Source organism: Wolffia australiana, chromosome 8 (genome assembly GCF_029677425.1).
Source record: "Wolffia australiana isolate 7733 chromosome 8, ASM2967742v1".
NCBI lineage: Eukaryota > Viridiplantae > Streptophyta > Magnoliopsida > Alismatales > Araceae > Wolffia > Wolffia australiana.
The window spans coordinates 5,509,309-5,522,131 of record NC_135842.1 but is presented as its reverse complement, the minus strand read 5'-3'; the positions used below and the strand labels follow the sequence as shown (position 1 = coordinate 5,522,131).

Here is a 12,823-nt window from a genome sequence, read left to right as displayed (position 1 = left end):
TGTATCGTCCGCAAGGTTGGACGAAAATCAGGATGGAAATTTGTTCCGAGACATCCGGACGGGACGGTTTTTGTCCACTGAAAGAAAAACCCTCCTGTCGGGAGGTCTCAGACTAAAAAACTGTCCTGTCCGCGTCCGCGCACTGATACCGGACGTCGGACTGGAGGATCTTCGTCCTGTCCGACATCCATCATTCACGTCCCAAATGATCCGGAACTAGAGAGTGTAGTGACGCGGACGGGAATGTTTTTTCATCTCACGATGAAACAATCGTCCTGTTCGCGAGGTTGGATGAAATCAGGATGGAAAATTGTCACGAGACCTCCGGACGTGACGGTTTTTGTCCACTCGGATGAAAAAACCCTCCCGTTCGGAGGACTCAGACGAAAAAACCATCCTGTCCGCGTCCCTGCACTGATTCCGGTTGTCAGATGTGACGAGCTTCGTCCCGTCAGATCCATCGTCGACGTCCCAGACGATCCGGAACTTTAGATACATATTACTTGAATGACAATATTAATGAATAAACTGACACAGGTAAATGGATCAATAGATATCTAGATAAGCATGAAGAGAGATAGATCGCCAGGATTGATATAGGATAGATAGATAGATATGTGACAGATATATAGACCAATGAACAGATAGAAAAGGATTCTCTGGTAGAAAATCGTCGATGAACGGGGGCGGCGGAGTGCAATATGCAGTCGTGAGTTGCATTGAATTCCTCTAAATAGTATTTCAATCCGTTTCTCCCGCGTATCGCCTATATTTTGGTCTAATTTTTATTTTTTTCTCCGATGATCTGATCAACGGATTCATCTATGCTGTTGTGAGCTACATTGAATTTCTTTCCTCTCAAGAATATTTCTAACTGACTTTTTGTGCGCGTTGTCTAAACTTTGATCTGATTTTTCCGTCTTCCGATGATTATCAGATCCAACGCATTCATCTATGCATTCGTGAGCTACATTGAATTCCGCTCAGCAGTATTTCTATCAGTTTCTCGTGCGTATTTCCTAAATTTTTATCTGATTTTTCCATCTCCCGATGGTCATTAAATCCGACGCATTCACCGATACCAAGTAACATTGAATTCCTCTCAACAGTATTCCAATCCGTGTCTCTTGCTCATTTCCTAAATTTTGATCTTATTTTTCTATGTTCCGATGACCATCAAATCCGACGCATTCACCGTTACAGTCGCGAGTTACAATGAATTCCTCTCAACAGTATTCCAATCCGTTTCTCTTGCTTATTTCTTAAATTTTGATCTGATTTTTCTATGTTCCGACGACCATCAAATCCGACGCATTCACCAATACAGTCGCCAGTTACATTGAATTCCTCTCAACAGTTTTCCAATCCGTTTCTCCTGCGTCTTGCCGACATTTTGTATCTGATAATTCCCATTTTCCGATGATCATCAGATCGACGCATTCACGAATGTGGCATTCAAGGGAAATCCGGCGGCGGTGTGTCTTCTCGACGGAGAGGATAGCAAAGCGAATGCCAACGATTCCTGGATGAAATCCGTCGCCGCGGAGTTCAACATCTCCGAGACGTGCTTTCTAGTTCCAGTAATCTTTCCTGTGGATCAACAAGGTGTTCCTCGGTTTCAGCTTCGCTGGTTTACTCCCGTAGACGAGGTAAAATTTCGATCTAAGTATCCCAAAAGTTCATAAACCGGTAGATCTTTCCATTTGTATTTTGCAATTTTTATTCACGAGTTTGATTTCTCGAAGAACAAGAAGGCATAGAAAAATAAGTGGCGAGAATATGCTCATGGTGAATGCGTTGAGAAAAACCAAGATCATAAGTATCTAAGGATCCCAATAGTTCATGACTTCATAAACCGGTAGATCTTTCCATTTGTATTTTGAAATCTTTATTCACGAGTTTGATTTCTCGAAGAACAAGGCATAGAAAAGTACGTGGCGGAATGCAATCATGGTTAATGCGTTGAGAAAAACCAAGATCATAAGTATCTAAGTATCCCAAGAGTTCATAAACCGGTCGATCTTTCCATTTGTATTCGCAATTTTTATTCGTTCGTTTGATTTCTCGAAGAACAATAAGGCATACAAAAATAAGTGGCGGCAATACAATCATGGTTAATGTGTTGAGAAAAGCCAAGATCACAAGTATTGAAGTGTGCCAAGAGTTCTCGAAGAACAAGAATTGCGAATGAAAATAGAAAGATAAGTGGGTGGAGTGCAATCACGGTGAATGCGTTAAGAAAAACCAATATCGTAAGTATCTAAGTATTCCAAGAGTTCATAAACCGGTCGATCTTTTTATTTGTATTCGCAATTTTTATTGATGAATTTGATTTCTCGAAGAACATGAATTGCAAATTAAAATAGAAAGATAAGTGGGTGGAGTGCAAGCACGGTGAATGCATTAAGAAAAACCAGGATCGTGAAACGACTAGATTTGTTGTGTGTTATGATTTGGCCTACTTGATTAGATTCTGCTTTTTTGTTGTTCGAATGCACGTATTTTCAACCCTGATATGTAATCTTTGGTGATTCAACATTACCTGAAACTTAATAGGTACTTGTAATGAGTTGAATTTTGTCTTATGGTCGAAGCAACATGAGATTATTTATAATGTTTTGCATCAAGTTTTTCGCTTCGACTTTATTCATCAGGTTTGGTTTTTCAGTTTTTTATCATTGGCTATTATACTATTTTTTACCCTCCCTCCTGTTTTCTAACTCGAGTTTAATTTTATTTTCAGGAATATTTCTGATGGTGATAGGTTTTTTCTTGAATGAAAAATTGAATGATTAATTTTTCTTTTTGAAGAAAGAAATTAAATGATTAATAGTGGCCGGATTCTCCTAACGATGTATTTCTGATGATTCTGGATATGTATTCATGGAACTTATGTTTGATCAAATTTAAATGTGAAAACAAGAAAGCTAAATTCTTGATACTGAAACAACGGGATTACAAGGGTTTTATAGGGAGCCCTAATGGGCTAATTAGAGATAGGGCCCTTAATGGGCTAAGACAAAGAGAGGAGAAGAGAAAATAATGTCAACACTCCCCCTCAAGCTGGAGCGTGGATGTTTTCCACACCCAGCTTGACACAGAGCTCCTCAAACCTCGGGGCATGAAGCCCTTTGGTGAAGATGTCTGCAAGTTGGTAAGTCGACGGAACATATGGCCTGCAGAAATTACCTGACTCAAGCTTCTCTTTAATGAAATGTCGATCAATCTCAATGTGCTTTGTACGATCATGCTGGACGGGATCATGAGCAATGCTGATAGACGATTTGTTGTCACAAAACAGCTGAACAGGAGAAGAAACTGGACACTGTAGCTCACGAAGAAGCTTGGTAATCCAAAGTGCTTCACAAAGACCATGCGCAAGGGCACGGAACTCCGCTTCAACACTTGATCGGGATATCACTTTCTGTTTCTTACTCCTCCAAGTAATAAGATTGCCTCCCAAGAAAGTGCAGTACCCAGAGGTAGACCGGCGATCAACCACAGACCCTGCATAATCTGCATCAGTGTAGACTTCTAGGCGCAGACCACTGTGACGACGAAACAACAGTCCACGGCCAATGGTGCCCTTCAGAAAACGAAGGAGTCGATGGGCAGCATGAAGATGGCTTATTCGAGGGTTTTGCATAAACTGACTAAGAACACCCACTGAATATGCAATGTCGGGACAAGTGTGGGTGAGATAAAGCAGTTTGCCCACAAGTCTTCGATACTGTCCGGGCTCAGCAAGGTCTTCATGCTCATCAGCACCAAGTCGATGATTTGCATCAATCGGCGTCGAAATAGGCTTGGAATCCTCCTTTCCAAGCTCACAAAGAAGGTCCACCGTATATTTCCGCTGACAGATGAAAATCCCACTCGAAGAATAAGCCACCTCGATCCCAAGAAAATACCGTAACGGACCAAGATGACGGATAGCAAACTCCAAAGACAGATACATAGCCAGCTGAGTAATGGTCTCCGTATCATCACCCGTGATGATAATGTCATCCACGTACACGAGAAGAATAGCAACTCCTCTTGACGGGGAATGACGGTAGAAGAGGGTGTGATCTCCATTACACTGGCGATATCCACGGTGCTTCATGGCCATGGTGAAACGGCCAAACCAAGCACGAGGAGATTGCTTCAAGCCATACAACGCTTTCTTCAGGCGACACACAACAAAGCTCGGAGTAGACGGCACTAAGGAGGCATATCCAGGAGGTAAGGCCATGTAGATCTCCTCAGTCAAGTCACCACGAAGAAAAGCGTTCTTGACATCGTACTGCTGCAATATCCAGCCACGGTCTGCAGCAAGGGCCAAGAGAATCCGGACATTGTTCATCTTGGCTACAGGAGCAAACGTTTCCTGATAATCAATGCCATATTGCTATGTGAACCCTTGCGCCACAACACGTGCCTTATGACTTTCAATAGAGCCATCGGAATTGTGCTTGACAGCATAAACCCAACGACTGCCAACCAAGTGCTTGCTTGGCGGTAGAGGAACCAGATCCCATGTATCATTTAAAGCGAGTGCGTGGAGCTCCTCCATAGCCCGACGCCAATGAGAGAGCGATAGGGCAACTTCCACCGTCTTCGGAAGGGAGATAGCGTCAAGGGAGGTGAGAAGAGCATGGTAGGATGGGGAGAGGCGATGAGATGAGATAGACGCTTCTAATGGATACAATGGGGAAGGATGAGGGAAAGACACCAGGGCTAATGAAGGATTTTCTGGAGGATTGGCGGAGGAGGATGAGGGAGCTTCGGGAGTGGGAGGAACACGAGGCTTGCGACGAGCAAGAGTGAGACCATAACGTTTTTCGGGCGGGCAACGGCGGATAGGTAAAGGAACACCAGAGAGAGGAATAGATGAATCCGATAGGGAAGTTGCAGGAGGATTCGATGGAGCAGAGAATGAATCGTCGGTAAGGACTGGAGAAGGAGCCACGGAAGGGACAGGAGGATCCGAGAGTGGTGCGGGCAGAGGACCGGAGGGCGAGGTGTTAGCAAGTGGAGGCTCGTCGGGAGGAACAGGCGGGGAAGGACTGGAGACTGGTGAAGAAGTAGATGTGTGAGGGAGAATAAGAAATTCCAGAGGATCTGACGAAGGTGGTAAAGAAGGTGAAACTGGAGAAGAAGAGGGGTAATACGGAGTGAATTCGTCAAAGGTAGCATCCTTGGTGACGATAAATCGATGAGAGGGGGGATGATAACATCGATAACCCTTTTGGGTGGAAGAATAGCCAACGAATACACATTGGATGGCACGAGGATCAAGCTTGTCACGACCAAGATGGTGGTTAGGCGCAAAGCAAACGCACCCAAAGACACGAGGGGTAAGATTGGTTCGAAGAGAAATTTTGGGAAGGAATGCTGGAGACAGGCAATGGGAGTAGAATAATCAAGCACTCGAGACGGAAGACGGTTGAGAAGATGAATGGCGGTTAAGACAGCTTCACCCCAAAAATACTTTGGCACATGCATGTGAAATAAAAGGCTTCGAGTCATTTCAAAAATGTGACGGAATTTTCGTTCTGCAACACCATTTTGCTGGGGTGTGTATGGACACGTGGTTTCATGGATAATGCCGTTTTCTTGAAAGAAAGTGCTTAACGTGGAGTTGACATAGTCTCTAGCATTGTCGGAGCGGAAGCGACGAATGGAGGTAGAGAATTGGGTTTGAATGAGAGAATAGAATTGGGGAATAACAAGAGATATCTCAGATTTATTCTTCAATAGATAGGCCCACGTGAAACGAGTAGCGTCATCAATGAAAACGCATAACCACCGAGCACCGGAAGTGCTATGAACAGGGGATGGTCCCCACACGTCGGTGTGAATGAGAGAGAAAGGAGTCGTCAAATGAGAAGAAGAAATAGGATACGTGGTACGATGATGTTTAGCAACTCGACAAGCGTCACAAACAAAGCGGTCCACAGAATGACCTTGAAAGAGTTTTAGAAATAAACGATAAAGAGTCGCAAAAGATGGATGGCCGAGACGTCGATGGAGAAGCCACAAACGCTCATGAGATGCCGAAAGGGAAACAGCAGCGGCAGCAACAGCAAGGGGGGACGAAGGAGATCGAACGAGATAGAGGCCCTCATGTTCCTCAGCAATGGAAATGGTCCTCCCCGACACCTTATCACGATAAAAACAGGCATTAGGAGTGAATGTAAGATCGTGGTTTAGATCGCGAACAAGGCGAGATAAAGAGAGAAGATGATGAGCAAGACGGGGAACATGAAGGACTTGAGTGAGGTTCATCGAAGAAGAGAGAGCCACACGACCAATCCCAGCCACAGTGAGAAGATCGCCGGAAGCCGTTTTAACTTTGGAGGAGCCTGAAACGGGTTGATAAGTCACAAAAGCTCGAGAATTGGGTGTCATGTGAGCCGTAGCACCGGAATCAAGAAGCCAAGTGGATGATGATGGAGAGTTTCCAGAAGTTGATGGAGGTGTAGAAGGAATGGTGGACGTACCTGCATGGGCTAGAGAGCAAGAGCCCACGACGTGAGGATCAAGCAATCGCCGAAGACGTTCCACTTCTTCAGGTGTAAGGCCGGGAGGAGAGGCATTCGTCGGGAGAAGACCACAAGGCATAGGCACTTGACCAGGCGCTGGCACTTGGCTGACAGAAGGGGCGACAGTAGCGAGATTGCTCTGTTGCATTCGCTTCCGTTGAAGCTTAAAGCACGTCTCCTTAGAGTGACCCCTCTTTTTGCAGTAATTGCAGAAAAGAGAAGGATCACCTTTGGAGGATTCCTCAGTCCGAGTAGACGGACCACGAGGCGAAGCTCTTGCTCCAGTTGGTGTGATCGTCATCAAGGGACGCGTGGAGGAAGACGAGTGTGCTACAAGTGCTGAAGCCGTGGTCTGGGTCTGCTGAAAGCGTGATTCTTCAATTCTCGCACTGCGGAGCGCATCCTTGAAGGAAAGCTCTTTCTCCCGGTGTATGAGCTGAGCCCGTACCGATTCATATTCAGGGTTAAGTCCCATAAGGAACTGAAAAACCCGAAGTTGAAGAGTGTACTTTCGATCCACTGAATGAGGGTCTGGAGGCATGTAGTGATCGATCTCATTCCAGAGAGAAATGAGTTCAGTGCTGTACTCCATGACAGTCCTGTCACCTTGACGCAGATTGACGGCCCGATGTACTAGCTCATACAGCGTGGCAATATTATGCTTCTTGGAGTGGCTATCAAGGGCCGCTTCCCACACAGCTCGGGCAGACTCAAGAGACAGAAATTCACCTTTGAGGTTGGGTGAAATGCTGTCTAATAGCCAGCGGTGAACCACCCCTTCAACATCCAACCAGTCGTAATACTTGGGATCCGTTCTGGGTGGTCCGTCCTCAAGCAAATGGCGCATCAGACGACCCTTAAGGGTAATCTGAACATACTGGCGCCATTGAAGCAAGTTGAAGCCAGTGAACATTCCGTCAGGAGGCATCTTGGGCAAAGAGAAAGGTCCAGTCGAGGCAGACCAATTTCCTGGTTCAAGAGAAGGCGCCGGTGTAGTAGGCGATCAATCACGACTGGATGACGTAGATCCCGGCGTCACATCAGAGGCCTGGACGTCTGGACGAACACCATCCGTAGGATTCTCCATGGACATCTTGAATGCACCCAGATAAAGAATCCAAAGACGGTCTGCACACGTGGAGGCGATTGCACTGAGAAAGGCTTTGCGCACAGACAGGATGATTCAGCGCACAGCCCTTTCGCACGCAAAATCTGCCGCACGAAGACAGACGCCCGATGCACAGAATTGGCCGCACGAAGGCAACCGTTCAATGCACAAAATTGGCCGCAGGAGGCAGCCGCTGAGCGCACAATCGGCCGCCCGAAACAGCAGCATAGCACACAGAATAGGCCGCGCGAAGCAGCCGTCTGGCGCAGAGTCGATCGATTCTGTGTGCACAGAAGACTCTGCGCAGGATGCAGAGTCGGCCACTCGCAGAAGGAGGAGGCCGGAGTGCTTGAAGACGGCCGGGAGAAGACCGCCGAGAACGGCACACGACCACGCCGGGATTAGGGTTATAGTTATGGCTCTGATACCATGAAAACAAGAAAGCTAAATTCTTGATACTGAAACAACGGGATTACAAGGGTTTTATAGGGAGCCCTAATGGGCTAATTAGAGATAGGGCCCTTAATGGGCTAAGACAAAGAGAGGAGTAGAGAAAATAATGTCAACAAAATGTCTTATTGGCCTTTTTCCTTTTAAATCATAAAACTTTTTTTTAATGATATCTCATAAAATTCACAAACAACATAAGAGTGAAACAACTGAAACTTTTGGCCACGTTTTTGCAGGTTTATTTTATTCTTTTATCATTAATTTCATTTTTTCAGGTTAATCTTTGCGGCCATGCCACTCTAGCTTCTGCTCATTTTCTTTTCACGACCATCTGTGAGAAATGCGATGAAGTTGAATTTAGCACAAAGTCTGGAATATTAACTGCCAAGAAAATCTCTGGACTTAAACGTGATCTCTCAAAACCGTTTACTGCACCGAAGGATAACCGGTTCGCCATCGAGTTGAACTTTCCTCTGATATCATTCATTGACTCAGACTCCACAGCCATTGCTCCTCTTTCTGCAACTCTAAATGGGATGCCGGTGGTTGAAGTAAAGAAAACAACGGGCGATGACATGATCGTAATACCCTTCACCTGCCATTTTCTGGAAATATTTTTGTGTTTTGAATTTTTTTCCTGCAATGCACACACTGATGTATGGTCGATGTATGACGTTGACGTTGATGTTTGTGGACGGTTTTCAGATGACATCATCACTGACTACCGTCCATGCTTTATGATCATTTCCGTCAACGTCATCGTCATCGTCATCGTCGTCATCAACTAAGCTGGTCAACGTTGACATTGACAGGGTTCATTTTTTAACTAGAATTGTAGTAAGTTGACAGCTGACGTTGGCAGATGGCATCAACCATTTACGATGCCCCAGTGTAATCGTCAACTGTCACTGACATTAACGATTCCCGAACTTTATACTGATGGAATTCTGTCCATTATCTCGTGCTTTGTCTAGGGCTACTCTTCACTCTATCCCATTGAATACTCCTCGAAGATCCATGATAAGAACTTGGGTGTTCTTATTGGGAAAAGTTGGGGATTGAGGAGAACTGGAGGTAAGATCATCTCCAAGAACTCAAAGAAAGAGAGGGTGAGTGCTGGAAAGATCATCGGCCGAAGAAGGTAGGTGGTGGGAGGAACATCGCCAGAGAAGGAGAATTGGGAACGAAAAAATTCCATATTTTTCTTGGCTGCCCTCCTAAAGGGAGGGCTTTCCTCTTATAGAGAAATACATTCATAATGGAAATGACAAAAATACCTCTATCAGGTAAAATTACAAGAATTCCCTAGATATGATGGGGATCATATCAAACCCTCTCTTTGGCGCCACTCATATCCAATAACCCTAAGTTACTCTCCCTCTGTTTAGCCATTCCCCTTCCCCTTTCAGTCCCCAATAGGATCTGGGTTTCTGTCAGATACATATATTCTTGATATGATTTGTTTTTTTATGACCCTCATAAAATGGAAAAATTATTAATTTTGTTTCATTGAGCAAGTTGATAGGAACTTAAGTGGTCTTATAATGCCCAATGGGGGGATATAGGACAATGTATGTAAGAAGGACGAAATTTGTTGGGAGATACACCTTCTGCAATGGATCATTCTCTTTTTCTCTCCCTCATTCTCTTAAATTCTGATGTATCCGATATATGCCCCCATTCTCTTAAATTCTTAAATTCTCTTAAATTCTTTTTCTCTCCCTCATTCTCTTAAATTCTTATGTATCTATATTAGCAACAAGTTTAATTCTCATCAATTGTGACTCTCCTCTTGCAAGTGCACAGAATAAAAACCTCTTGAAATTTTCAGAATCTTCTGGTGGGTATTTTAAATTGATGGCAGGCGGTGCTTTCGTCGGGAACGGATGTGGCTAATATCAAACCTCAGTTTGAGGAGCTCATCAGATGTCCCGGACGAGGCGTTATAATAACTGGCCCGGGACCAGAGGGCTCTGGGTTCGACTTCTTCTCTCGATTCTTCTGCCCAAAGTTGGGAGTTAATGAGGTCAGTGATTTTCACACTTACATTTAAAATACTTGTATTTGATTTTGATGCTTGATTTATCGCAGTGACGTGCTGAATCATTTTCTGATCATATGGAAACCGCCGTATTTTGCAGTAATTCCAATATTTCTCCATGTGTTGGTGGAAATATGGTTGTTGAAGTACAACATTTTGATTCGTCAGTCAGAGAGTTGTGTTTTTCCTGCTCAGTATATTTCTTTTTCTTTATTTTTCCCTCTTTGTCCTTTCTGGTTATTTATAATCTAATGGGCCCAATAATGTTCAGGCCCACTTATAAATCCCATAAGTATTGGGAGAACTACGGAAGTAAGTCATTGGTTTTGGTCAAACCCTAGTTTTCTGCTAAGTTTTCCGGGCCATCGACGTGCTTAAAGATGAAAAGTGGCGTCCTTGCGATCAACTATAGCTTTTAGCACAGTTGATTAGCAATTGAATCCTACACTAGTAATTGTAAAGTTTTATTGGGAAAAAGAAATAATTTGTTTACTGATTTGAAGAAATCCAAACTGGGCTTGTCTCGTAATTCGCATATCCTCTTTTCTCGTTCCAGGATCCGGTTTGTGGAAGCGCGCACTGCTCATTAGCCCCCTATTGGGCAGAAAAACTGGGAAAAAATAGTCTTATGGCGTACATGGTATATTTCTAGCCTCTTTTTTTTTAATCCAAATTCTAGTGATGCCTAATTTTTTTTAATTAATTATTCCCTTGAAAATTTATTAGGCTTCCCCCAGAGGTGGAGTACTAGGTCTGGAGATAGAAGAGAAATCCCAGCGTTTGAAAATAAGAGGAGAAGCAGTCACTGTTATGACTGGTACCCTTCTCTGCTAGTCCACTTCTCTTTCATGCTTTAATTCATATTCACTAATTATTAATTATTGTTGTTTTTTTGTTTCGTCTTATGAATTAATATTTGGCTTTTGGATTACATTCACTTTGTTTGTTCGATAAAAAAACATTAATTCAGTTATGAGTTTATTCTTTTTCGTTTTTTTGCAAACCTCCCTTTTTCCGTGAAAACAATCGAATATGTTTCTATTGATGTTCATAAATGAACATCAATAGAAACATGCTCTTTCAAGTTCAGTGCATGTTCTCACTGGTCAACACCCATTTAAATCGATCATGCATGTACAAATACTTTAAATTTAATGTCTCAAAACAGTTTAAATAAATACTCAATCATTCGATCCAAATAGTCAATCATTCGATATGAGCTTTATCCCAGCTCTTCTCAATTGGCCTCTCTCAACTCTGTTTTATTTTTATCCTGATATTTTTCAAGAAAAATATTTACACTGTAAATACGAATACCTGAAAATAAATTTCTATTCTTCAATTCTCTTTTAAATCAGTCCATCATTTCCAAATTTCTTCTACACTTGAGTTGAAATTCCAAAAATTAATCTAGACCATATATATTTATATAATTAATATTTATTATTGTTTGACCAAAGTCATTTTTTTATCTTGGAGAGACAAATAATGAGATAATTGAAAAACCTTTAATTTACATCAAATAACTATTCAAGAAAATCAGTCATAGTAATCTCCTCCTTGTTGAATAACACTTGTTGTGTTTTTGGATTATCATATTTCCTGTTTTCAGCTCTTGCTTTCGCTTTTGGAGATATTATGAAGATCAAGACGGAATCTGATCAAGAAGAGGTATATGTTAATATATTTTAAAAAATCATTGGAAATTAAACGAGACATAAAACTAAAGAAAAAATTTCTCAGATAAATTACGACTTAAACAGAAATGATCTCTGACATTCCGTACCTCCAAGAGTATTTGATCGTAATATCATTCAGTATCTGATCCTATAAAATTATGAACTAATTTTATCCATATGATCTTAATATCGACGTGAAAGTTGAGCGAGCCATTTTACTAGTGAAATAATTTCTGATAAATATAAAAATTTTCCACCAATGTGAGACATACAAAGCTCTATATGATGAAAATTTCAGGCAAACATTTGATTTGTTGTGTTTACCTTGCTATAAAAATCAAACTACCTTTTAAGCACACTTTTTTAAAACTTTAAACCAGTCTATTTTTCTTGAAATTGACTTCGAAATCTGTGATGATGTTCGAATAGGTTAGAGGCACAGTCCCATGGTTTACCAAGGTCATTGTATAGTGCATAGGTCTTGAAAACGGCAATAAGTTAACTATAGAGCCTAGATTTTAATATTCATCAAAAAAATTGTTCAAGCATTATGAATTAATTACTGGCATTGCATTATGTGCAGGAAATCTAAGGATTAAGAAGTTAGATTAAAATCATGGTAAATTATGAATCTAGTGGAAAAGTTAGGGCCTATAGTACCTTGAATCTTTTGGCCCATGATAACTAAATGTTACAAGGTAAGACTTACATTCGTATACATTTTAATCAGGCCAAAGTTTTACCCTAAGCTTTTAAAACATGTACCGGATGACGTGAATCATGTTTATACACTGCTAAAAACTAATTGAGAACCAGTAGTCACCTTATTTTAGTTTTAAATTCCACGGTGAAAATCAGTAAAATGCTCGAGCATAGTTTGATAGTAATATCATTACTACCAACGAATATATTTCTTTGTACGCACATATATATTATAATGGTTTTTTACTTTTGTTCACATTTATTTATTTTCTTTTTAGACAAACCTTTTTCTCTCTGAGTGTGAGTAATTAAGAAA

The 12,823-nt window shown here is 42.1% G+C and overlaps 1 protein-coding gene across 2 annotated transcripts; it reads left to right on the top strand.

Annotated features, from left to right (window-relative positions):
- The first annotated feature begins 589 nt into the window (after positions 1-589).
- On the top strand, positions 590-11,891 carry LOC144706462 (uncharacterized). Of its 2 annotated transcripts, none has more exons than XM_078579423.1 (7): positions 590-709; positions 1,431-1,649; positions 8,361-8,666; positions 9,950-10,111; positions 10,683-10,766; positions 10,853-10,943; positions 11,739-11,891. In XM_078579423.1, the coding sequence occupies exons 1-7, from the start codon at positions 677-679 to the stop codon at positions 11,816-11,818; spliced, it is 975 nt and encodes a 324-aa protein (XP_078435549.1). In that variant the 5' UTR covers positions 590-676; the 3' UTR covers positions 11,819-11,891. The 2 variants fall into 2 exon arrangements, with proteins under 2 accessions (XP_078435549.1, XP_078435550.1); XM_078579424.1 differs by having other exon boundaries at positions 707-832.
- The last annotated feature ends 932 nt before the right edge of the window (positions 11,892-12,823 follow it).